Genomic DNA, 27531 nt, shown 5'->3' on the forward strand with positions numbered 1-27531 from the left:
CCTCCAAGTATTTAAAATGCATTTTTATTTGTCCTTTAAAAACAAACCAAAAGAAGCAATTAAGCTTTTCTTACTTGCCTCTTTCACATAAATTATATACATTTCAAAATTATATTCAATACAAAACATGCCACGTACAAGTTTTTATTTTATTTTTTTTTTTAAAAAAGGAATAATTTTATGTTTTCTACGAAGGACAAATCTTCTGTACAGAATCCTCACCGCACAAATTACAGCTCCCTATGGAATCTCGTCACAAAAAAAAAAAAAGGGGGAAATGGTGAAAGAAAGATAGAAAAGAAAAAAAATCAATGGATGAAAAATGTCCTTGCAAATAGAAACCAAAGAAAAACCAAAACACGGCAAATTAAAAAGTGTTTGTACAAGCAGGGGAGGGGGAAAAAAATCAAGTATTTCAAGCATGGGTTTGGATTATAGTTTATAGATATTTATATATATATAAAAAAAATAAAAACTGTATAGGGTTTACCTAAAAGCTACATTACAATATGTCATATCTAGAAGAGGCTAATAGCACTGACGGGGACAGTCCGCCAGCTTCCAATGAAAAGGTCGAGGAGCTTTCCAAATTTATGGTATTACAAAAAAAAAATAATTCAAATTTTCAGGCTTTTCATAGTGTCCAGTGGTTTCTCAATAATACGGTGTCCGACTATGCACAACATTTAAATTTTTTAGGTATTTTTCTTGTATCGTTTATTTACATTTTCTCTTTATTTTGTACAATTTTGCAGCTTTTAAACAGTTGTGGAAGCAGCTTTGTGTTAAAAAGCAACAGCACTTAATATTCTATCATATTCACACTAGGTTTGATTTGCAATGCCCTTGGATGCTGATCGCCGTTGATTCCATTATGGGTTTTTTTTTCTCTCTGTGCGCTCATAAAAATCACCCTAAACTGCTGAGGGGGAGGGGGTGCATACAGGTCGGGTAGAGGTGGGTAGGAGATTACTCTCTGCTCAGGTGCAGGAAGCAGTCACATAGATCTAGACAGAAATCTAGTATGGAAGCCAGAGGATTGCGACCTGCTCCGCGGCGGAGGACGAGACGCTCGGAACGTCACTCCTCTATAGGATTATTGATCACAGAGCACGCAGCGTACGCCGAGATCTAGGACACCGTGCCAGTGATAGAAAACGACCCTGTACTTCCCTGGCAAGGCTGGAATACATAAATATAATTACATGTACAAATAAATAACGCCCCTTCACCTATTCCCACCCCGTGTACTGTGCGAAAAAAAAAAAAAGAAAATCATAAATCAGGATATGAATGACATATATTGGAGAGAAGAACAGCAGCTTTAGAATAATGCAAGTGATAAAAAAAAAATATGAAAATGGAATAATTACGGCCGGGCAAGACGCAGCAGTGCTTTTCTAAAACCAGAAGCCCATGGTGACAAAATATACCAAGTTCCTTCCCCCCCGCCCCACCAGGGACTTTACAGAAATACTGTGATTGCCGAGTTTCATGAACCACACTTTTTTTTTTCCTTTTTTTTAAAGAATATAAACCAAGGTAAAGGTACAGTCACACACATACGTCTGCCATTAAAAGCAGCTTACCCCATCACAAATTAGGTGTATATTCCATATACTGTATAGAGAAGGGTGAGGTTTCAGGCACAGAATAGGGGAGAGTATGGATTGCTCAGGACAGACCACAAGCAGGCAGTTAGCAGAAAACACGATCCTTAGTGCACTCCTACCTGCTCAGAGCCACATTTCATGGCCGAGAAGCAGGGCAAAAAGCTTCAGTTGAGGGGGTCAAAATAAAACAAAATAAAAAAGTAAAATCAGTCGTGACCGTCTGGGATGGGTGGTTCAGGGTTCCATTACAGTCCCATCATAAGAGCTGTGTCCATGTTTATGAGGTGCTATCTATTTTAGATTGCCGTGGGAGTGTCACATATACACATTAGTATCCAACAGGCAGATGAGGTAGGTGCTGGCCAGGTGCCTCTGGGATTGGGTAGCTGTGACAGGTAACAGTCAAGGGACTGTCTCTTGCGCTCATCGAAAGCATCTCCTGTGCTCTTTATTCTGCAGTCTTATGTGCTCTCTTTTGCGCTCGGAGGGTCCTGTAGATTTAGGATTGTCAAACTGCTTTGTTAACTAATGACTATTATTTTTTTTTTCTTTTTTATGTATTCTCGTTTATTTTGAGACGATAGCGCAAAATATTCATTTAGGTAAAAACGAAAAAAAAAAATAAAAACCAAAAACACCTTTCTTCCTAGTTAGAGCATTTGTTACTTGGAGGAAGAAAGTGGCGTTACTCTGAACATATGCCCTGCTAGAACGTGTAGGGAATGTTCTCTGCAGAAGAGCGTCCTCGTGCAGTTCCTTCCATCCACTACAGTGAAAGCCTTCGGACAGCGTAGTATCACCACACCTTCTATCATCATGATGCAATGAGCGTGTATAACTATGGCCAGGAAGGCCTCAAACGACTGAAGTGATGGTAGAGACACGCTGATGTTCTGTGCTCGGCTCCTAGGCTTTTCATAGACAGGGCACATTAATGAGGGATGACTGGAGGCAGCTGAAGTTCACCATCTTCAATTCATCCATTTGCGGCAGTTCCATGCCCCACAGTGACAAGGAATCTTGTGCTGATCATCTTCAAAGTCAAACTGATAATCATAGGTGAGCTACGAGGAGGAGAGATGCAGGAGAACAAGTGTTACAATTGAGCGCTGTCTCATTTACAATCCAAAACTTTAATACAGTTCTGTTTGTTTTTTTAAGAGGACTTGACAAATATCTTGTAAAAACCCTTTTGCTTTCCGAATTCTGACACTTTTTTCCATTTTGCGCTGAGTCACTCCTTTGCAGATTAATTCACATTTGTTTTTTTCTGGAGCTCAATATGTCGTATCTCTGCTTTGCATTCAAACTGGGCATTTCTTCAGAGTCTTCTCTGGGGACAGACACTTTCACCCCTCCAGCTCAGACACCGTCAAGCTAGGAATGGCAGCATATTGAAGAGAGGGGTGAAAGCAAAGGCCCCTAGAGAAGACTGAAGAAATGCACAGTTGGACTGCAAAGCAGAGATTTCACATGATCCACTCCATAAGAGAAATACGAATCTCTGTGCAGAGGAGTGAGGCAGAGCAAAACAGAAAAAAAAAAAAATCAGTAGAATCAGGTTAGGTCAGGGATTTCTAGAACTTATTTAGTCCAATTTTTCTGAGCAAGTGATAGGTCCTCTTTTATACACTCTGGGTTTCAATGCTTCTCCACTTTCAGGACACAGTTGTGTGAAAGTGCTGATTAAAACCCCATTGTCAATTAGGTTCATTGGCAAAAATTTAAAGCACCACTCCAGTGTTTTGTTTTTATTGCAGAGTTGGAGTGGTGCTATTAATCTAAGCTCCCTGCCACTAGTCTTATATTTACCAGCCATCATCTTCAGCTGTTCCCGGCACCGCTCTGGTCGGTTTTGACCTGCCGGATTGCTCAGTTTTGCTGGGCAAGACGGAAGTCACAGATCTATGAAAGCTAGAATCACTGTTAACCTCTGACTTCCGGTCGGTCAGAAGTTGCATTCGTCAGATGTGGGACTAGAGCCACTCCAGGAAGAACTGAAGATTGTGGCTGGTACTATAAGACCAGAGTCAGGGAAATTAAGATTAGTTGCACCAAAATAAAAAACAAAAAAACACAAAACCTGCTGGAGTGTTTCTTTAACCCCTTCATGACCTTGGGATTTTCCGTTTTTCCGTGTTCGTTTTTCGCTCCCCTCCTTCCCAGAGCCATAACTTTTTTATTTTTCCGTCAATTTGGCCATGTGAGGGCTTATTTTTTGCGGGACAAGTTGTACTTTTGAAAGACATCATTGGTTTTACCATGTCATTTACTAGAAAACGGGAAAAAATTCCGAGTGCAGTGAAATTGCAAAAAAAGTGCAGTCCCACACTTGTTTTTTGTTTGGCTTTTTTGCTAGGTTCACTAAATGCTAAAACTGACCTACCATTATGATTCTCCAGGTCAGTACGAGTTCATACACACCTAACATGATTAGGTTATTTTTTATCTAAGTGGTGAAAAAAAATTCCAAACTTTGCTAGAAAAAAAAATGGCGCCATTTTCCGATACTCGTAGCGTCTCCATTTTTCATTATCTGGGGTCGGTTGAGGGCTTAATTTTTGCGTGCCGAGCTGGCGTTTTTAATGATAGCATTTTGGTGCAGATACGTTCTTTTGATCGCCCGTTATTGCATTTTAATGCAATGTCGCGGCGACCAAAAAAACGTAATTCTGGCGTTTCGAATTTTTTCTCGCTACGCCGTTTAGCGATCAGGTTAATGCTTTTTTTATTGATAGATCGGGCGATTCTGAACACGGTGATACCAAATATGTGTAGGTTTGATTTTTTTTTATTGATTTATTTTGATTGGGGCGAAAGGGGGGTGATTTAAACTTTTATATATATTTTTTTTTTTTTTTTTCATTTTTTTTACTTTTTTACTTTTTTTTTTTTTTTTTTTTTTAACTTTTGCCATGCTTCTATAGCCTCCATAGGAGGCTAGAAGCTGGCACAACCCGATCGCCTCTGCTACATAGCAGCGATCTGATGTTCGCTGCTATGTAGCAGAAATGCAGGTGTGCTGTGAGCGCCGACCACAGGGTGGCGCTCACAGCAGGCCTGCATCAGTAACCATAGAGGTCTCAAGGACCTCTACGGTTACCATTCTGAAGAAATCGCCGACCTCCGATCATGTGACGGGGGTCGTCGATGCGATCATTTCCGGCCGCCCGGCCGAAAGCGGTAGTTAAATGACGTTGTCTGCGTTTGACAACAGCATTTAACTAGTTAATAGGCGCGGGCAGATTCTGCCCGCGCCTATTACGGGCACATGTCAGCTGTTCAAAACAGCTGACATGTCCCGGCTTTGATGCGGGCTCACCGCCGGAGCCCGCATCAAAGCGGGGCTTCTGACCTCAGACGTACTATCCCATCCGAGGTCAGAAAGGCGTTAAAGCTTTCTGCAATAAACCAAAAGAACGACAATTTATATAGTAGAACACAACTAATCAGGCGTTTCTCTAAATTCAAAACTCTTGAATAGAATCCCTCATAAGAGTATAACTCCGGAGATGTCCACGCTCTACACATGATGCTAACAATCAGGGCCTTCATTAGTCAGGTGCGACCGAGAAACCATCAATCACCGGGACTGGCTAAGGGGGTTTGTTGACTGAAATTTGATTGCATGTTAGAAATGAGTGTGGACCAAAAAGTTAAGAAAAGAGATTATTACCTTTCACACAAACAAGGTCAGAGAGGCCCGGTGCCTGCGCACTGCAGTACTTTGCTCTGCCCTCAACAGGGCAGACAAAGTACGCCTGCGCTGGAGCCGCAGCGTGAAGACAAGAAGAGGACTTCATTGCGAGAAGATGGGAGGCCCCGGACCGGACCGCGACGCCCATCAGACCAGAACCGTACCGGGACCGCCCCTGGGTGAGTATAATCTAACCTCTTTTTCTCATCTTTTAGGTTACATCAGGGGCTTATCTACAGCATTCCAGAATGCTGTAGATAAGCCCCTGATGCCGGTGGGCTTAGCACACCTTCGATTTTCGGGGTGACAGGTTCCCTTTAAAGTCTAGGCTGCTTGCCTGACAAACGACTGTTTAGACTACAGGAAACTAAAGACCCCTGTAAACCATGGAATCCATACCTCCTCTCCTTTTGGTATCCTACGACTGGAGATGATGATGATTTTGTCTTCTTTGTCAAACGTGACTACTTCAGCAACACAGTTTGGGGCACAGGAGTGGTTGATGTACCTGAAATATCAGACAAAGCGAAAAGATAATTTACAATGTGTAAGTGGGCCCGTGGTTCATTTTGTTCTGAAGCAGGAGAAATGGCAGACTTGTTAATGTCAGCTATACAAAAGTGGTGAAAAAGTCCAGTAACGTGTATGAACATCTTGACAACACTTCAGTAAGTCTCTTCTGCCCATCTTCTCTTTTCTGTCTAAAACCTGTACACTTACCTAGCAGGGCCGCCAGTCAAAGTGGCATCAATCACATGCTCGTTATTAATTCGGAACATGTAGATTCCCCGGTTCTGTGAAAACAGGATATATATTTTTTAAACCATGAATTTGTGAGATGAAAATAAAAAGACAAAACAAAACAAAAAAATTTCTACAATATACAGGGAACACTGACATCAAACACCAGCCAAGATATTTTCTAAATTTACGCACCTGCTCTTCATAGATTTTCTCTCGACGGTTTGCAACTTCATTTCTTATGATCGTGCCAATGTATTCTATCACCATGGTGTGCTTCTCCAGATCTTTGGCAGCATACAGCCCTAGTCCTTGTATACGAGAACGAGCTAGATATACATTGTTCTTCCATTCGGTCTTCAGCCGACGGTACTGGGAGGACTTTGAGTGCACAAACTGCTTGCTGTAAGGTGTGTTTGTCTCCCCTGTAAAGGTGCTCTGATAGGCTTTGGACATACTAGTGCTATTAAGAGTGTGAGGCCTGAAAGAAAAAAAAAAAATGTAAAATCAAAAATCCCCAAAAAAACAAAAATGTTCATTCAATAGCAGAAAATACTAGATTAAGATAGAAGTAATTACTGAACACCCTTAACGTGTCTAACAGAGGGTGATTAGCTGACAGACGATGGAATATTAGAGCTGGAAACCTGTATGGTGGGGAATGGCGAATGCAACAATTTAAAAAGGAATGGTCTGTAGTTTTTGGAAAGTTTCTAAAGGGCACAAAATGTAATAAAAAAATAAAATATATAAAAACCCATTACTCAGGAATTAAATTACATGTGAAGATCGTTTATGTACAGTTTCTGCAGGTGTCATTTCTGAGATCAGTTGTGTGAATGACATACAGTATGTGGCACTGGCAAGGACATCAGAGCAGTGGTGCTGTAATGGTGGGGGATTTAAGGGGTATTAGTTATTTTTAGAATATTTCACGTCATTAGAAAATCCAGGAGAACCCCCTTCAAACCATACAGCAGTACAAACGTCATTTGTAATGAAAGGGTATTACAGCTGTGATTTCAACCTCGTACTAGAAAATGTACCTTTTATAGTGGGTCATGATCTTGGGCTCAGACCTGGCACAGCCAGTTGGGTTGATCATGAGAGGCAGCTCCATTAATGGATGTCGACCATATCGGAAGAGATAGTTTTGACAATTCTCTACTCCAGGTAACTAGAAATAAACAAAAGATAAAAATGATCAATAAGATTCTCTTGGACTCAACTGATGAAGTACACAATGTAATTGTAGCCCCCTTCTAAATGAGAGATCTACATTAAATCAATATTTGGCGGATCACCCTTAGCCTTCAAAACAACATCAATTGGTCTAGGATGGTAAACTTACAGTAAGTCAGGGATTTTATAGAATTATAGTCATGTGCATGAGCAATCAATTATACCGAACAGGTGATTGATCATCAGTTTCTTGAAAACACAGTCATTCATGGAAACTACTGTGTTGGGAGGCTTTAAACTGGGCAAGTAACAGCCAAACCTCAGCAAGGGTAAGGATGTGGAAGACTTTCATATCAGATCACACATCATAGCAAGACTCCGCACAGCAACAAGAGAAGGTAATTATACTGCATCAGCCAGTCTTCAAAACAGACTGGGGTTCATGCGCTTTTGAAGAAGCAGCAAGAAATGGGCAATGTTGAGGACTATTGTGGAGGAAAGTTCTCTAACATTTTACTATCACTCAAAAGACCAGATTATCCATCTGTTTGCAAACTCTAACATGGCCATATGTCAGGTTGTGAAAACAGTATATTACAGAAGGGTAGTCTTAAGTCAGTGTGAATAAACCCAAAGCATTTTTATTGGGCTTCAGTAGCAAAAGTTGGTGGATAGAAGGATCAGACATGTTGAAGTTCAAAATAGCACAGTGGTTTTAGGTCCTGTGCTTGGCAAGGAAACAATGCAATACATGAAAGATACATCATGCTTATTCCTCTTCTAAATTTAAAGACGTCCTGCATTGCCTCCATCTCCGAACTTGCAACAACATGTGGGACCCAGCTACTAATCTACAAAGGCTGTCCAGAAGCCTGCCAAATTCAGGTGAAAAAGTCCCTTTAAAAAAATAAATAGCCTTAGAAATGGGCAAAGATTCACACTACCCTGGCTTGGTCTTGAACTTTGTGGCAGCTGGACCAAGGTAAAGCAAGCTTCCTCGGCCGTTGCTCTCATGTCATGTCATGTCCGAGTGCCTCTTGCCCATTATAGAGGCCTCGTTAACCCAAGAGGTACCCAGGATGCATTAAAGTGATAGACATGCAAGTTTGTGCCACCTTGGTCTGGCTGCCATGGAGAATCAAACTGGACACCGGGCCAGGGTAGAGTGAGTCTTTTCGCTCATCACTACCTAGTATAACTTACAGATTCAGCGATGCGCAGCACCGCATGCAATGTCAGTCCAAACATCTCTTCCCCTTTCAGATACTCTGGGAAAAGGCGAAGCATTCCAGTTTCTCTCCTCATGCGTGCAACAGGCTCCGCAATGCGATTCCAGAGAGCTGAGGTGGATAGAAAACAAAATTACTTAAATTGTCATTATTGTCAATGAACTACATTAAATCTGTATAAACAAAGAATGTGATTAACAAAGACTAACCAGAGCTATTCATCTGAGCTAAGAGTCAGAATAAGGCAAAATTCAAACATCCGTAAAAACACAGTTCAAATACGGACCATAATGTCCGGACAGTCTGAGGGTCTGCAGAGTCTGGGTCAGGACAGACATCATGGTCCCTACGCTGACTCCCTGACAAAGCAACGTAGCGAAACATGCTTTGGAGTGTTGGTGAGGGGAAGCAGCCCATAATAATCAACTCTGTTAGTATCAATTGTTCAACCTGTTCATTTGACTTCAGCTACTACGATTTTTTCCACGTTGAATACTTACTATATTTGCAGCACTTGTCATTTTATAACACACTTTTCAATCAGTGGCATATTATTTTTCATCTACATCTATTCTCTTTATTTCCTCGGAATTCGCAATTATTAAAATTGTAATTATTCTTTTTACCAAGCTCTTGTGGGATAATTTATACTGGATACATTATTATAACAACTACTATTGCTTATCAATTATTTTTATTCAATTAATGCGATGTTCTATATAAATGCCATCTTTGTGTGGCCTGTGTACCACTCCACCTGATTTTAACTTAGTCTTATTGTGTTCCGTGTTTTTTTTTTTTTTCTATTGCGTAGCCATATTGTGCTTTGTATTTGTCTTTTCTTTTGGGACATTATTTGCACATTTTAGGCTTATTATAAGTTCATATCAAGTTAGGTGCATAAGACCGTGTACTCTCTCATTCGAGAGAGTCGGGCCAATTATTGTAATCACACTCTGATCAGATTCTCTCGGTTGAAAAGAAGATGGAGAAAAAACATTTTTTCCATCTTTTCCATTCGTTCAGTCCATGTAAATCAAACTGCACTCAAAATAAATCCCAAGCGCAGTTCGATGGTTTCCACAGAGTCATCGATTTGCACGGCAGAGTGCGGTACGAATATCGGATCAAACTGGGGCATGCAGTGATTTCTTTTCCTTGGACCAACTTATGCAACCACAACTTCTGACTGGTAGGAAGTCAGAAGTTACGTCACAAGCGCTCAACGTAACGTTATGAGAGCCAGAACGAGGCTCTCAGACTTGTATCAAGTTGTGACCTCCAGATCGCCCATGAAACGTTGGAGCAGCCGGCAGGTCACAAACTGCCATAGACCGATGGAAGGTGAAGGTGGTGGCAGGCGAGTATAAAGGTAGGGTGAGGGACGAGATTAGAAGCACAACTCCAGGGGTAAAAAAAAACAACTGGAGTGGTGCTTTAAAGCTGGATAGCCCTGGGTCAGTGTGAATGAATCCAAAGCATTTTTGGAGGGCTGAACAGTAAAAATTGGTAGATAGAAGGCTGAATTGCAGTATGCCTAATCCATTGCTCCCAAAGGAGATAAGCCCTGGCCAAGGGAGTCAAGTAGAATATCTGTCCACCAAACCTAGTGCATAGGCACTTAAAAGGTCTACACTGTGAAATGTCTCCTATAATATGCCAAGACTTCTATTTGGCAAAGACTATGCAAATGTCATCACATTTATGTAGAAAACTATACATAAAAAAAACCCTTACCTTGGGGAGAGGAGTCTTTCAGCACCACATCCTCATAACCATATTCAATAACTTGCACAGTGAATTCAGGCTGACCATTGTTATCACACACTTTACAGCGATAAGAACACCGACGATGACTATGTCTCATGCTCCAATAAATTCGGGTGGCCTCAAATCCAACGGGATAAAGGGCGGTGACACTGTGAAAGTCTTGTATTTGATGAGGCAGAAGCTGGCCAATGGCATGAAAAACAAGTCCCCCAACTCTGAACATGTGAATACGGTCCCCCCGCTGAATGATGCTGGCAATCTGACTTACTTCATCGCGTTCGATGTATACTCGCCGGAAGACTGTAAAGCAGCTCAGTTCCTGCTCACAAGGCCCCTTTAACTTGTGCATTGGACAAAGCATAGTCTTGTCCTTGAAGAACATGCACTTGGCACGGATGGCACAGGCAAAGTGATAGACATTTGGGCAACGTATGCGGTTGCAGCTATTTGTGGCACCTGTTTTCTGGCACAGGCTGCACTTTGTGAGCAACCCACGATGCAGTGCCACTTCCACATTAATCAGTGCACCCCCTTGGGTCTCGTATACCTCTGTAGACCACAAAGCACAGTTAAGGTGAACCCAGAGGTCAAGATCAAGGTTCAGAAGCCGTGCAGGTCCATCAGTAGCCCCATCACCTTCCTCATGACAGAAGCAACACTTTCGGAGATCTTGAGGTAAGGTGTCAGGCTTTAGTGTAGTGCCAAGTCTTTCTATTACCTCACACACTTCCTTCTCACAATTACGAGAGTTGATTTTTTGGAAAGTGATTAGAATATGCAGTCTCTTCCAACGAACACCTTTCCACTTCTTGATTTTTGGCCTCAATTCTTCCACACCTTCCTCAGAAGGGCGTGCACGTTGCTTAATTTTAGCTGCTTCCATAGACTCATCAATACTCGGTGACTGAGGTGGAGGAAGAAGACACAGTATAGGAGTGGGAACTGGTTCTGGTGCAGGAGGTTCAACAGGACTAGCAGGTGGAGGTGAAAATGGAGAGGGTGGAGGAGACGTTTCTTCAGGTAACACAGGCAGTTGGCGAACATCCAGATTGGACACATTATTAATGTAACAATGATTTACAGCCTTCTCTACAATCGTCTCCTCCTGAAAAAAAACATCAGATACACAATTTAAGGCGAGAGTACAAAGTTTACCATTATAAATGAGGTTATATTGATAGTGGACACAAGACACATGACTTGTGTGTGTCCTGGAGAGTGAGCAGTTCTGTAATGTAGGAAATCTTAGGAGGCCTTTCTATCAATCACTGTTATAGCTACAATTCTGAAGGACTGACAATAGCCATTGTAAAGTAATTTTTAGGGTTCTTTGGCTTAAAACAAGAAACAAAACAATACATTTTTCTTTACAATAGTTTTTTTTTTTTTTTAATTCTGCTTCCCTTGGTGGTTCCAATAATCAATGCTGCTGATGACACGTTCTGGAAGTTGACAACATGGTGTTCAAGTTCTGGACCTCCCATAGGCTAAACGTCCAGACTGTCAGTGTTCTACTCCATGGTGATGCTCTAAACCTCCACTGTATGGTAAAGCAGCTGCACGAGATTAAACAGCTGCCGGAGCTGGAAAAGGTTGTCAGACGGCCAGACTAATCAGAGAAGGCAGAGGCTTATTAGTGTTTGCCTTCCCTTCTGCTGAACAAGACATGTATACAGTAATAGGAAGCACTGACAGAACTTCTTTGTCTGGGCCTAGCAGTCATGTGATCGCTGGGTGTATGGTGGGAGCAGGAGACCAATTCAGCTCTGCTATGCAGAAAGGAGGACAGATTTCCTCTGTAACTTAGGCCTATATATCAGCCTCAGTAACAAGGAAAATCAGACAATTTTAAATACTTATGACATGCCACCCCAAAGGTCTATTAAAACCTACTGGGTGTGTGTGGGGAGGGGCAATATATGATAAATAAAAAATATATATTAATAAAAAGGCAGGGAAAAAAAAAATCAAATTGCTAGCCCAAACGAAAAACAAACATGTCCCATGTCCGATATATACAAATAATTGTTAGGAGCAAATATGAAAAATGTATTTTAGTGGTCAACGAAAACAACAAACAAACATGAAAAAGAGACATACATATCCTTTATTCCCACCCAAAATATCACACATTTTCCTCCCTCAAAATAGTAGGACTATCAAAATTAGGGCATATTTATCACAATATAGAGAAGCAAAACTTATATAAATATCAGAGTGAACATTTTTATTTTTTTAATGTATCGCATGAACAAAAAAAAACAAAACAAAAAAACAAAAACAAAGCAAATGTCAGGAACGGGGAGAAATTGCTTGATCTCAAACTGGTTAAGTTGGCAATACATGGAATAAGGTTTGGCAACAGTCTGCCACAGAATGAGATGGATCCTATTATAAATCATTAAAGCCTGTTGAGCACCAGCGGTGTAACCTATGTAATGGATCCAGTATTGGGTTAGTGCTTGCATTATACAAATAGGAGGCCCAATGTTAGTGTGAACATAGCCTGAGTGTAGTGATACTTCACTAGTGAATATTGTTATTCTTTATTATCCATACAATAAATATGAAATCTAATGATTGAAAAACTCCCCAGTAATTACCATGAAGCTGCACATCATGCACCATGCAATGAAGCTGCACATCAGGAAATCAGACTAGAATGTATCTGGGAGATTGTTATTAGTCCTTTGCTGGTTCTTTTATTCAAAAAATAAAACCATCAGAATATATGCAATGAGAAAATGACAAAAGATACCTGTGTCAGAAGAGTCAGAATATCCAGCTCGTTCTTTAATGTGTATCCGGGAAGTACTGCATCAAGTTGCTTCAGCCAGTCTGTGCTATTCTCTAGCTTTCCTGGTTGAGATTTGTCCTTGTCACTGGAATCGCCTGCAAACATACAGCGCTGATTGAGAAGGGGACACAGGAGGACATGCCGTGCCAAACCAGCACTCGGGGCCCTTACAGATCACAAAGTGTTGGCGTATCAGAGCAAAATCTGCTTGTCATCACTTTACAAAAGGGAATGAATGTCCCTTCAGTCTGTACATTCATAGGATTCCTTTAACATTTAAACCTCTGGGTAGCCGGGAAACTTTAAAAACAGTGTCCCCATACTTGAAAACACAATTCAATCCCTTAACAATATATGACACATATTTATGTCCAAGGTCGTGTCCCTGAATTTGATGCAGGCTTTGACTTAAAGTCCCCCATCTTTCCCTGCAAATGACAGCTGATTTAATCAGCTGTCATGTGCCTTTAACAGTCACAGATGGAGCGGTGCCAAGCCTGCGGCTGTTAAACGGTTAATGTTTCTCTCAATCTCCGATAGCAGGATTTAACATATGTAGACAGGAACCGAATCATTAATCCCATCCAGTGGACTGCCGCCACGTGATCGCGGGGTGCTGATGGGTTGTTATGACAGCTGGGGGTCTGCTGAAGACCCCCCGCACCTGTCATTACGATACTCTAGTGAATGCCGGACCATGGCCAGCGATCATAGGAGATTGTCATTTCTGTGATACATAGCAGTACTGAAGAATTGCTATGTGCAGCACAGGCAATCAGACAATTGTAGCTTCAAGTCTCCCAAGCCGACTATTAAATAAAGTGAAGAAAAAAAAAATTAAAAATATGGTGGGGGGGAAACACGTTCAAATCACCACCTTTTGCCCCATTAAAACTAAAGAGAAAAATTATTAAAAAAAAACTCAAACATTTGGTATCTCTGCGTTCAGAAATGTCTGATCTATCAAAATATAAAATAAATTAATCTGATAGGTAAACTGCGTAGCGAGGAAAAAAAAAACCAAAAAACACCAGAACTACTTTTCTTGGTCACCACAACATTGGACCAAAATGCAATAAGAGGTGATCAAAGCATCGCATCAACCCCAAAATGGTATCAGTAAAAAAAGTCAGCTCAAGGTGCAAAAAATAAGCCATCACCCAGCCCCCCCAAAATTATAAGATTACGTGTGTCTAAAAATGGCGACAAAAACTTTTTTGCGCAAATTCCAGAATTTTTTTTCACCACTTAATTAAAATATAAATTATACATGTTTAGGATCTACGTACCTGTACTGACCTGGGAAATAATATTGCCAGGTCAATTTTATCATATAGTGAACATAGCAAAAAAAAAACTCAATTTTTTTTTCCATTTACTATTTCATCGCACTTGGAATTTTTTCCCCGTTTCCCAGTATGCTATATGGAAAAATCAATGGTGCCATTCAAAACGTACACAACTGATCCCACAGAAAGAACAAGCCCTCATATGGCTATATTGATGGAGATCTAAAAAAGTTCTAGGTCTTGGAAGAAGCCGAGAAATAAAACAAACTGAAAAATGGAAAATAGCTGGGGGGAAGGGGTTAAACACTATTTGGTGGAGCTATTTGACTGAAATAGTGCATATTAAAAGAAAAACCTAAATATAATTAAAGCATATTGTGAACTTCATTATAGGGGAATATGAGAGAGTTGTTAAAAAAAAAAAAAAAAAAAAAAAAAAAAAGTGCTACACTAGAGTCTGCTTACCTTCTGTGGAAGGGTCTAAAGATTTCTTGATGTCGACACTACTTTTTAGACCGCTCTCTGGGAAAAGCACTTCGTATGAATTTGGTAACTTGATGCTCAATAAACCGGCCACTGCGGCAACTACACCATTCAGATTCTAAAGAGAAAAAAGGCAAATCCAAAAGTTGAAGAAAATAAAGGGAATACTTAAAACAACACAATGGAGCTCCAAGTCAAATCACATTTCTGTGAAATCAACCTATCCAGTTATGAAGCAACACCAATTGTAAATCAATTTCTCCTGCTGCTGTGCAAATGGAACAGACATGAAATGATAAAACAGAAATGATAGGCAATTAGCAAGACAACCCCTAAAAAAGGAGTGGTTCTGCAGGTGATGACCACAGACTATTTCTTTGTTTTAATCCTTTTTGTCTGTTGGTCATTTTTGCATTTTGTTATTTCTCTCACTGATAGAGTAGAATGAAGCAGTGTCTACAATTCACAGAAATTGCTCAGGTAGTGCAGCTCACCCAGGATGGCACATCAATGTGGGCTGTGGTAAGAAAGGGTAGTCTGTTAGCACAGTGTACAGAGCATAGAACAGATACCAGGAGATAGGCCAGTACAGCAGGAGACGTGGAGAGGGCCGTAGAAGGGCAACAACCCAGCAGGACTGCTACCTCCTCCTTTGTGCAAGGAGGAGGAGTGCCAGAGCACTGCAAAATGACCTCCAGGAGGCCACTAACATCCATGTGTCTGCTCAAACTGTCAGAAAGACTCCATGATGGTGTAATGAGGGCACAACGTCCACAAGTGGGTGTTGTGTTTACAGCCCAACACTGTCAGGCGATTGGCATTTGCCAGAGAACACCAATATTGCAGATTAGACATTGACAGCCTGTGCTTGTCATGGACCAGAGCAGGTTCACACGGAGAACATGTGACAGATGTAGCAGAGTCTAGACCCGCCATGGAGAACGTTCTGCTGCTTACAACGTCCTCCAGCATGACCGGTTTGGCAGTGGGTCAGTAATGGTGTGGGGAGGCATTTCTTTGGAGGGCTGCACAGCCCTCCATGTGCTCGCCAGAGTTACACTGATTGACATTAGGTTCTGGGACGAGATCCTCAGACCCCTTGTGAGACCATATGCAGGTGCGGTTGGCCCTGGGTTCCTTCTGATGTATGACAATGCTGGGCCTCATGTGGCTTAAGTGTGTCTGCAGTTCGTGCATAATGAAGGCACTGATGCAATGGACTGAACTGCCCACTCCCCAGACCAGAATCCAATCTAGCACATCTGGGACATCATGTTTCATTCCATCCACCAACGCCACATTGCTCCACAGACTGTCCAGGAGTTCATTCATTCTTTTATCCAGGTCTGGGAGGAGATCCCTCAGGAGAACCACCGCCACCTCATCAGGAGCATGCCCAGGAGTTGTAAGAAGGTCATACAGTCACGTGGAAGCCACACACACACTAGTCAACATCATTTTCTTGTCTTGATGCATTTCTACTGAAGTTGGATCAGAACACTGATTTTGAATATCATTCCAAATCCAGTCCTCCATGGGATATTAATTTAGATTTACATTGATCATTTTTATGTTCTATTGTTTTCAACGCATTCTACTATGTGATATATATTTGTAACTGGAATATTTAATTCAGCGATATCTAGGATGTGGTATTTTAGTGTTCTTTATTTTTCTGAGAAATGTATATATCTATATATAGTCACGTGTGTGTGCACATGTACGTGTGCGTGTGTGTGCGCGCACACACACAATATAACATACCTTTGCTGCTGCTGCTGACACTGTTAACATGACAGACACTTCGCTGCCCTTCGTTTTATCCCACGATACCGTTCCTCCGGAAACATTTAAGATTGTTTTATCAGCAGACTCAGGGGATTCTGTAGGTTTTACATCTGGGAACACTGTAATAATAACTTATTAATGAGAATTGGTGGAGGAAGGAATAATTATCTTATTGAACACAATTATTACACAAAGAGACCTACTAATAATGAATGCATGCCATCATTATACTAAATATAATAAACCTTGAGGAAAAAATTCTGCTCTGAAAGACGGTCGAGAGAAACATTCTATGCGAAGAAATTAGGATTTTGGTACTCACCGTAAGATCTGTTTCTCGATAATCTTCATTGGGGATACAGAGAACCATGGGATAGTCTGCTGCCACAAGGAGGCTGACGCTATTTTTACATTCCAAATTAAAATGAGCTCCTCCCCAGCAGACTATACCTCGCCTGCTAGCCTCAGGCTCCCTCAGTGTAGTGAGAAAGCAGTAGGAGAAGCAGAAAACATAAAAAAGCATGCGGAGAAAAATAATTCAATTACACCTTGAGAGAAGAAAACATATATTCATGCTCATCCGTTACCTAAGGGTGGGTGCTGTGTCCCCCAATGAAGACTATCCAGAAAGATTTTATGGTGAGCAGCACTAGTGATGAGCAAACGTGCTGGGATAACGTCTTAGCCGTGCATCTGAGTGCTCGTATAATTATGTTAGAGTCTCTGCGGCTGTTAAGACAGCCTCGACACAGGTGGGGATTCCCTAACAAACAGGCAATTCTAACATCTGTTCAGGCTGTCTAACAGCCGCAAATCATGCAGTCGGCAGGGACTCCAACATAATATAGGAGCACTCCCAGATGCTTGGAAAAGACGTTATCTGAGCACTTTCGATCACCACTATTGTGTACCAGAAATCTTAATTTCTCTGTCGTTTCATTGGGGGACATAGAACTATGGAACGTCGTAATGCTGTCCCATCAAATTCTCCACTCTTCCTCAGGACAAAGCCTGAGCAACCAACACTTGCATCCGCAGAAGCAAAAGGTGTGAACTCTGTAAAACTTGGAAAATGCAGGTACTGATGACAAGTAGCTGCTTTACAGAGCTGCAGGACAGATTACCTGGTTACGAACCAGGAAGCCACCACAGTCCATGCAGCGTGCACCTTAACCTTAAAAGGAGGCGCACTGGCCTTCACTCTATAGGCCTGAATGATGGCTATTCAAATCCAATGAGCAGTCGTCGTCTTAAAGGTGGCCAGGCCCCTGCGAGGGCCAGTTGGTATGACAAACAAGGAATCAGACAAACTACACAGCCTTCTCGATAGGATGAGAAAGCATGGGGCAAAAGGAAAGCAAGACAATGACCTCATTAAAGGTGGAAATCTGAAACCTTGGGAAGGCAGGACAGAACAACACTACCTCATTCTGGTGCAGGATGAGGAAAGGAGATCGACAAGACAGCAGCAAGCTTTGATATTCTCCTGATGGCTATCAGGAAAGCTACTTTATAGGCAAGATGAGGAGCAGAAATCTCTCCAAGAGGCTCAAATGGCAGAGATTGAAGAACCTCCAAGATTGCATTAAGGTCCCAAGTATCAACACGAGGTAGATAGGATGGTCTGGACGGTGAGGAAAAGTCCAATGGACATCATCCAAGAGACTGATCAAGTTCGCATACCACGCCCTCTAGTGCATTGAAGATAACTGAAATCCCCTCTGCCTTGATATTCTTGAAGAGTCTCGACACAAGAGGTAGAGGCGGAAATAGGTATGGCAGTGAAAACTGGGACCAGGGAATTGCCAATGCAGTCGTGGTTGCCTGAGAATCTCGAGATCTTGCGACGAATCTTGGCACCTTGTGATTTAGTTTGGATGCCAACACATCGACATCTAGTGTGACCCACAGATGACAAATCTGCTCCTGCCGCTACCTGCATGAGGCTCAAGAAGTCTGTCGCCCAGTTGTCCTCTCCGGGTATATGAACTGCTGAGATCAGAGGAACCTTGTCCTATGCCCATCTCAGTATCTCTGCCACCTCTGACATGGCATATAGACTCCGCGCTTCTACTTGAGAGTTTATATAGGCCACTGCCATGGCATTGTCTGACTGGATCCTGATGGGCAATCCTAGCACCAGGTGCTATTAATGTTGACTAGCCAGACAGCTTGTAAAGTAAGCTGCGGAGACACCATCACGTGTTTCTCAACGCAAGCAATGAATAGCCAGGCCTTTCTCCGGGAAGGAACAACCACGGGAAGGGCAGCATCCAATAAAGGAGAATATCCAATAAAGGAAGACCACCTATGACAAGCATGGTATCCATCCACAAACAGCTGTTTCGGGGTTTTGGCCCTCATCAGTGTGGAGTAGGAAACTGGCTATTAGGAGCAGTGCCTGGTGAAAGGCTATGAAGGAACAGATGAATGACCTCGGGGAGACCAAAACATCTAACACTGCGGAGACACCATCACGTGTTTCTCAACGCAGTGATCCAGAACACTGCCCCCATCCCTTATGGGAAATATGCAAACGCATGTAAAGTAAGCTGCGGAGACACCATCGCGTGTTTCTCAACGCAAGCAATGAATAGCCAGGCCTTTCTCCGGGAAGGAACAACCACGGGAAGGGCAGCATCCAATAAAGGAGAATATCCATTAAAGGAAGACCACCTATGCCAAGCATGGTATCCATCCACAAACAGCTGTTTCGGGGTTTTGGCCCCTCATCAGTGTGGAGTAGGAAACTGGCTATTAGGAGCAGTGCCTGGTGAAAGGCTATGAAGGAACAGATGAATGACCTCGGGGAGACCAAAACATCCAACACTGCGGAGACACCATCACGTGTTTCTCAACGCAGTGATCCAGAACACTGCCCCCATCCCTTATGGGAAATATGCAAACGCATGTAAAGTAAGCTGCGGAGACACCATCACGTGTTTCTCAACGCAAGCAATGAATAACCAGGCCTTTCTCCGGGAAGGAACAACCACGGGAAGGGCAGCATCCAATAAAGGAGAATATCCAATAAAGGAAGACCACCTATGCCAAGCATGGTATCCATCCACAATGTCTCTCTGGCCGCTTCATAATTCTGACAGAATTGCAGCGCACCTCTTCTCTTCTGGAAGGAAGATTGAAGCTTAAACTGTATCAAATATCATCCCTTGAAATTGAAGCCACTGTGTTTGAACCAACGCAGACTTTGCCATATTGACAATCCTTTCGAATTCTTCCAGGAAATTTAGATCAATCTGCAAACTATACAGATTCTGGGAAAAGGAAGAAGGCACCTAAACCAGAATACCATCAAGGTCGTGGACTACAAAGCATCCCCTGGTCCGTAGAAAAGCCAGGACTGGGGCCAGGACCTTCGTAAACACCTTGGGTGTAGTTACCAGCCTAAAGGGAAGAATCCTGAAATGAAAGTGATTCTGCAAAGCAAAGAAATTGTTGAGGAGCCAGAAAGATAGACACTCAGGATATCAAAGATAGGGGTCATATTGAGAACAGAAACGACCTAGCCTCCATGGATTTTACGACTGATCAGAGCTAATCCATCCCAAAGTGATGCAGCCGTACCCATTTGCTCAGCCGTCTTATATCCAGAATGGGTAGTACCAGACCATCCTTTTTTGGGATGACAAATAGGTTTGAATAGAACCCTCTGAAATCTTCTGAAGGCAGAACCTGGATGATTACTCCTGCTTGAAGCAGGGAAGCCATCGCTTGATTGAAACTGGCTCTTATAATGGAGAAACGAGATCTGAAAAAAACAATCTGCCAACTGTGGCATCAGCTATGATTTTGTCAAATTTAGTATAAAACAGGAGAAAAACCTGGAAGGATACATGAGTAAGCGACTTCTTTAAAGACAAATCTGCGCTCCAGACTATAAGCCATAATACAATGAAAGGCCAAAAAATTGCATGCCACCTGGGCAGAACATTGAGCCGCTTCCAATAATGCCCAACATAAATATCTGCCTGCACATTCCGATCCGCAAGGTCCCCCTCATTGGAACCAGCCAGTTTACTGCGCCGTAAATGCTTCGCCCAAGTATGCCTTGCCTACCCAAGTAGCAACGGAACCAGTGCAAACAACAAAGCCCGCTGCCTCAAAGGTGGACTTAGCCACAGACTCTGTATATCTGTCTGTGGGATCTCTAAGTGCTGTTACTCAGCAAAAGATAAGGTGGTTGTCCTGGTAGGCGAGATACGGGCATGTCTACCAAAAGTGGAGCGGACCAGGGTGCCTTTAACTCAGCAGGAAAACGGTATAACACCTCCATACAATTTTTTTTTTTTTAATACGCTTGTCAGAGTGTTCCCATGCCTTCTGAAGGACTTCTGCAAATTCTTTGTTGGAAAAGGATATAGCCACGCGCTTGTCTCTCCTAAGAAAAAAAACAAAAAAACCTGTTTCAGTGGAGGGTACTCTAACAACGCCTTTAGAGACGCGTCAACAGCCAACACCACACTTTCTACCATCCCCCCCTCAAATTCCCCATCTGATATGGGTTTAGCACAGACTCTGAGCTTGAAAGTGTGCTTCCTGAGAAGGGGAAAGATCTTGGAGTTTTCGCAGAGGAGACCTGGAGGATAATGAAAAGCGACGCCACTTGGATCTCAGCCAGGACTGGCCATAATGGTATGTGGCAGGAGGATCTGACTCGCTCATAGCAGCAGTCGGGGCCCCCAGGAAGGCATCCGCCAATGGTAATTACTCTACAACAGTAACTAGTGTCTTGGACACGCTGGTTAGTTCTGCTACAGACTGGGCTAGATCATGAGCCCAAGCAGGCGGTGTTATATTCTTCTGACATTACAAAGGTCCCCTAAGCAGGTATAAGCAAGGATGAAAGTGGAGGAGTACAGAAGGTACAGTAGACTACTAATTTCCCGGTGGAAAACTTAGTACTACAAGCTAAGCATGCATAAGTGACTAGCGTGGGCTGCGCCGAGGGCCATGCACGGTCTTCTCTGGATTCAAACATTATAAAGAGCTAGGGAGCAGGAAAAACAAATGAGCAACATTGAGCAGTGCTTTAAGAAAAGCTGCTGAAGAAAACCAATAATCAGCTCCCAGACATCAACAGCCTACCCTGTCCGCGGTCCCTGTTTCGCTTCGGTGAGTGCTGGAAGCAGGACAACAGGAATGCGTGTCCCAAAATGCTAGAGTGCTGCCACACCCAGGATCGTTGCACTGGGGTAGGGGCGATGGCGCAGTGCAACAGCGGCACGCAGTTCGTACCACATGACCCAGGTACCAGTGCGATCCCAGAAAATGGGGGGGGGACAAGCAGGGTGGACTGAAACGGACCACTTTTAGAGCAGCAAAATGTCTCTCCTGCCCACCAGAACCACGATCTGCCGGCAGAACCCAACAGCTGGAAACGTGAGACCCAAGCACACCTCGTAACCACCGATCCCAAGTCCCAGCCATCTACACCCTCTTAATAACAGTTGCTTCTCACAAAATTAAAATATAAAAAAGTAAATCCATTTTAGTTCTACAATATAAAAAGTGAAACTCATTATACAGAGTCATTACACACAGAGTGATCTATTTTAAGTGTTTATTTCTGTTAATGTTGATGATTATGGCTTACAGTCAATGAAAACCCAAAAGTCATTATCTCAGTAAATTAGAATACTTTATAACACCAGCTTGAAAAATGATTTTAAAATTTAAAAATGTTGGCCTGCTGAAACATATGGTCAGTAAATGCACCCAATACTTGGTTGGGGCTCCTTTTGCATCAATTAGTGCATCAATGCAGCGTGGCATGGAGTCAATCAGCCTGTGGCACTGCTGAGGTGTTATGGAAGCCCAGGTTGCTTTGATCGCAGCCTTCAGCTCATCTGCATTGTTGGGTCTGATGTTTCTCATCTTCCTCTTGACAATACCCCATAGATTCCTTATAGGGTTAAGGTCAAGTGAGTTTGCTGGCCAATGCAGCACAGTGATACTGTAGTTTTTATACTAGGCATTGGTATTTTTGGCAGTGTGGACAGATGCAGCAATAACACAATTCATGAATAAGGAATTGGTGCAGGGATCGAGAAAATGGTGAGGCGACAAGAACATAAGGTTTTGACCCTCATAGGGTCTTATTCATATAGTCGCTGTTGGCAAAGTTCACTGAACAGTGTAAAGGATATCCTGCTTGCAAAACAACACCTGGGTCCTGGGTAGGTCCGGCGCACCTGTGCCTTGGATTGTAGGCTGCAATTTGCGCCGGACCACCATTTTCTCTATCCCTGCACCAATTCCTTATTCATGAATTGTGTTATCACTGCATCTACATCTGTATAATAAAGTCTTCACAAGCATCTATCAAGAGTGTGCGGTGATTGAACATTACTCTATTACGGGGATTGCCTTCCCACTTCAGCAGCACCTCGGATCTCAGCGAGAGATCTCGCCACATTACCAGTCTATTGGTCATGAGTGGCTTGACACAAGGAATGTGACACTTGTAGCCCATGTCCTGGATACGTCTGTGTGTGGTGGCTCTTGAATCAATGACTCCAGCAGCAGTCCACTCCTTGTGAATCTCCCCCAAATTTTTAAGTGGCCTTTTCTTAATCCTTTCAAGGCTGCGGTTATCCCGGTTGCTTGTGCACTTTTTTCTACCACACTTTTTCCTTCCACTTAACGTTCCATTAATATGCTTGGATACAGCACTCTATGAACAGCCAGCTTCTTTAGCAATGACCTTTTGAGGCTTACCCTCCTTGTGGAGTGTGTCAATGACTGCCTTCTGAACATCTGTCAGGTCAGCAGTCTTCCCCATGATTGTGGAGCCAACTGAAACAGACTAAGAGACCTTTTTAAATGCTTAGGAAGCCTTTGCAGGTATTTTTTGTTAATTATTCTAATTTACTGAGATAATGACTTTTGGGGTTTCATTGGCTGTAAGCCATAATCATCAACATTAACAGAAACACTTGAAATAGATCACTCTGTTTGTAATGACTCTGTGCAATAGGAGTTTCACGCTTTGTATTTAAGAACTGAAATAAATTAACTTTTTGATAATATTCTAATTTTGTGAAAAGCATCTGTACTCCAAAATTCAGAGCAGGGAGAAGGAAAAAGTGAGGAAGAGAGTGGTAAAGAGCTGGTGGGATGGGGTGAGGGTCACACAGAGTCAAACCTTGCTATACTTACCTGTCCTGAAGACCTGAAATCCAATCTTCTGCTTCAGCATGTCAATTTTGTGCGGATTCCGCAGCAGTTTACACCTGCTCCTCAATAGCAATCCGCAGGTGTAAAACCGCAGGTGAAATCTGCACAAAAATCGCAGGAAATCTGCGGTAAATCCGCAGTGCGTTTTACCTGCGGATCTTGCAAAAACGGTCCGGAAAAACCCACACACGAATACGCAACGTGTGCACATAGCCTGACACAGAAAACTGAGGGAGCCTGATGCTAGCAGGCGAGATAAAGTCTGCTGGGGAAAAGTCAAATTTCAATTAAACTAACAGTGTCAGCAGACATTGGGGGACATGGTTCTGTATCCCCCAATGAAGCGACCGAGAGTTCAGAAAAGCCTCCTGTGTACCTTATTGAATGGTATAATTCCCTGAGTACCGCCTTATAAAGTAATAATGTTGTAACACTCCCTTATAAAATAATGACCCAAGAACTGAGTGCCACCTTATAAAGTTACAATGGCCAAAAACTCCTACTCTTCTAAAATGCGCATACCCAAGAGCGTGCCTTTATAATATATTAATGCCACAATAGTCCCCTTATAAAAAGTTGAAATGCCTCAAGTTCCCCATTTATAAATTAATAACATGAGTATCCTTTAAAATTATTAATACTTCCTCAAAAAGTGCTGCTTATAAAGAAATAATGCAAATGTAGTACCCCCTTAAAGTTATAGTGCCTGCAAGAGCCAATCATTGATTAAAAATGTATTGAGTGACCCATAAAAGTAATAATGCCCTCTGTGTCCCAATACTGTGGAAAGTAGCGCTCGACTGAGCAGCCAGCCATGGCGCACTGGTTGGGGACCCCTGCACTAGGCAATACAATGCACATTTTTGGCACTATACTTTTGTAAAACTAGAGTGGTTTCTACTATAGTGATGAGCGAGTATACTCTTTACTTGGGTTTCCTCGAGCATGATCGAGTTTGATCTAGTATGTGGATGTGCTCGGAGATTTCGTTTTCGCTGCAGCTGCTAGACAGGCTGAATACATGTGGGAATTCCCTACCAAACTGGCAACCCCCACATGTATTCAGGCTGTCTAGCAGTCGCAAATTATGCAGCTGCAGCGACGAAAACCCGAGTAATGAGTATACTTGCTCATCACTAGTTTCCACACAAAAGCACATGGCTGGCATAAATTTTTGGGATTCCCCTCTATAAGAGACTCCCACACTTACAGACCACGCTTGCTCATGCATTAGACGGACAGATATGAAGATCAATGGCTGCCAGGTAAAAACAGATTGCCTCAGCAAAAGCAAATGCAGTTGAAGTGTATGGGCCAGCACGAGAAAAGCTGGACCCACGGCAATCCATTTCCATTTAAGTGTCATTAGAACACAAACCCTTCAGGCTATGATCCCATGATGACCATTTGAGTTTTTGATGCTGAAGATTTTCTACATCTATTCGCGAACCTTAGGTTACTTGAAGGTCTTTTCATTGCGTTTTTAGTGTTTTTATTGCGTTTGGACACTACAGTTTTTGTCTCTTTTTGGTATGTTATGTTTTAAACAAACGGTCTTATTTTTTTATACTGACTTGTATATGGCTTTGAAAAAGCTTTATTGATACAGTCATGTGCAGACTACATCTGGTTTCTGCAGCTGAAAGGCACTGAGAAAAAAAAAATTCTGGTTTTAAGTGCAGATTTTCTATATCTAATTCAATTCTATGGGGAAAATCTGCACTTAAACTCCTTGCACCCGCAGGAGAAATTCACATGTTGCTGATGTCAAAAACACAACACAAGTGAACATTTTCAGCATCAAAAACACACCAAAAACTCATCATGCAAAGGTAACAGACTTTTTTTGTCATGTAGAAATCCTATTTTAATATGTCATCCAGGGATGGTCTGGTGGACACCATGAAAGCATTTGATTCACGGTTGTCCAATTTCTAGGTTAGAGAAGAAGAATCTGTGGAGTTTAGCTAATTGCCTGGTGGCTTTGTTCCAAGATTGGAAAGCTGTATATGATATGATAGACGACCTGGTATGGGACAACGAGGGATGAGCGGTATGACTGGCGACAAGGCTCGTTCTTCCTCCTCCTCTTTTACATCGCACAAAGAAGGAAAGCGCTGTGTGTCCTCCCCAATAACACTTTCTGGGGAAGAGGCTGGAACAATGCTGTCCGGGCAGTCACTTTCCTCATCACTCTCCATCCTAAGTGAAGAAACAGACATTAATAATTCGATAGAAGACCAACTTGTTTTCCAAACGCAGTCTAAGACACTTTCGGAGTTGTCTCACCTGACATCCTCACTTTGGTTGTGTGGGGGAGTAGGAAGAGCAGCCAAAAGGTCCAGACTTCGTTCATCGGTACCTGCAGAACAAAGTTATAAGGAGTTGCTTAGATACCAAATACTTTCCCTATGTGGCTTGGACATGGGTGTTCTGTACTGCAGCTGACTCAGCGCACCTTTTTTAACTTCTGCCTCTGCACTGCTCTCTGATTCTTTTTTTGTTTCATTCAGATCTTCAGTTGCCGTTACACCATTCATCATCTTTTGCTGCACTGAAGGAGGTGGAGTTGGCGGCAAGGATGAAGGAGGCGTCGGGGGATTACTGAGGTTGTTCTTTAGAATAAATTAAGCCAAAGTTACACAATTAATAAGCAGCCCTGGTTAAACTTTATTCCATCTAGGTATCAGATAAATTAATTTAAAAATACCTTGCTGAGTAGCTGAGTGTAATAGTCTGGGATACTATCCAGAGCACCGCTGCCAAACGATCCTTTAAGTGGGCTTTTCCCATTAACTGGTGTACTGCTGCCAAAAGGAGCAAAAAGGCTGAAGTTCGCAGTAACCGAAGGCTCCATCAGAGGCAGCAGAGAAAGCTCCTGGAAAAGGATCATAAGAAACAATAGATTTTACAGACCAAAGTATATATTTTTAAATCCACACTTAACAAAAAAACATGTAATATTTGTTTTTACATTAAAATAAACAGTTCTTTATATGTTTAAAAGGGACATACCAAGCATTTGAAGTTTTAATAGATTTACCCAAGAAAAAGATTTTATATGACCATTTTGTACATATTACAAACATATTTCCGCCCTGAACGTTCCTGTATAGTCTGTGCCGCTTGATGGCACGTTAAACTAAAGCTCCGTGATTTTACACAGTTTGAAGAAGAAAAAAAATGCAGACCAAAAAGGGCACATTCAAGTCTACAGTATGCGTCTGAAAAACTCGGGCCAGCGCAGACGCCATCAGAATTATATCCTAGTGCTGCCCGATTTTTACTGTTTAATAGAAAACAAACAAACAAACAGATGCCGTGCTTATGGTAAAATGGACACTGATTTTTTTCTTACTTTTCAAACAACAAAAAACTGGACATAAAATAAAATGCCACATTTGATGCAACTTGTGAAACTACAGCCAGGAATGGATCATAAACAGAAGGCACCGACACCTTTTTCTGTTGAATCCGTTCCATGCTTTTGAAGTTGAAAACCTGAACATGTGAACATACACTATAGTGACTGAGTACAGAGTCCACCCTCAGACAGCAGGAAGTGACTGCTAAGATGGATGCAGGCTTATGTTCCTGTAGCACGCAAGACTGCACCCTCCAGTTTTGGGGATGAATATTATAGGTATTCTTTTATGTCCTGAAAGTACAGTAAGTGCAATACCCATTTCAGTTGTTTCACAATTGCTTCTGGGGATTTCAAGCTGTCCGCCTTAAGGCTATGTGC

At 42.3% G+C, this 27531-nt stretch overlaps 1 protein-coding gene across 1 annotated transcript in view; it reads right to left on the reverse strand.

Moving 5' to 3' along the window:
- Window positions 1-8: 8 nt before the first annotated feature.
- KMT2D (lysine methyltransferase 2D) overlaps window positions 9-27531 on the reverse strand; it is a 244352-nt gene continuing 216829 nt past the window's right edge. The window contains exons 40-53 of the mRNA XM_077297477.1: window positions 26497-26664; window positions 26245-26401; window positions 26076-26148; window positions 25813-25988; window positions 16566-16708; window positions 14784-14919; window positions 12991-13124; window positions 10200-11337; window positions 8437-8573; window positions 7098-7228; window positions 6247-6532; window positions 6031-6104; window positions 5710-5818; window positions 9-2677 (exon numbers count right to left, since the gene is read on the reverse strand). Coding sequence (XP_077153592.1) covers window positions 2585-2677; window positions 5710-5818; window positions 6031-6104; window positions 6247-6532; window positions 7098-7228; window positions 8437-8573; window positions 10200-11337; window positions 12991-13124; window positions 14784-14919; window positions 16566-16708; window positions 25813-25988; window positions 26076-26148; window positions 26245-26401; window positions 26497-26664 — 2955 coding nt within the window. The 3' untranslated portion in view covers window positions 9-2584. The remainder of the gene's footprint in view (window positions 2678-5709; window positions 5819-6030; window positions 6105-6246; window positions 6533-7097; window positions 7229-8436; window positions 8574-10199; window positions 11338-12990; window positions 13125-14783; window positions 14920-16565; window positions 16709-25812; window positions 25989-26075; window positions 26149-26244; window positions 26402-26496; window positions 26665-27531) is intronic.

The sequence above is a fragment of the Ranitomeya variabilis genome, chromosome 3 (genome assembly GCF_051348905.1).
Source record: "Ranitomeya variabilis isolate aRanVar5 chromosome 3, aRanVar5.hap1, whole genome shotgun sequence".
NCBI classification, from domain to species: domain Eukaryota; kingdom Metazoa; phylum Chordata; class Amphibia; order Anura; family Dendrobatidae; genus Ranitomeya; species Ranitomeya variabilis.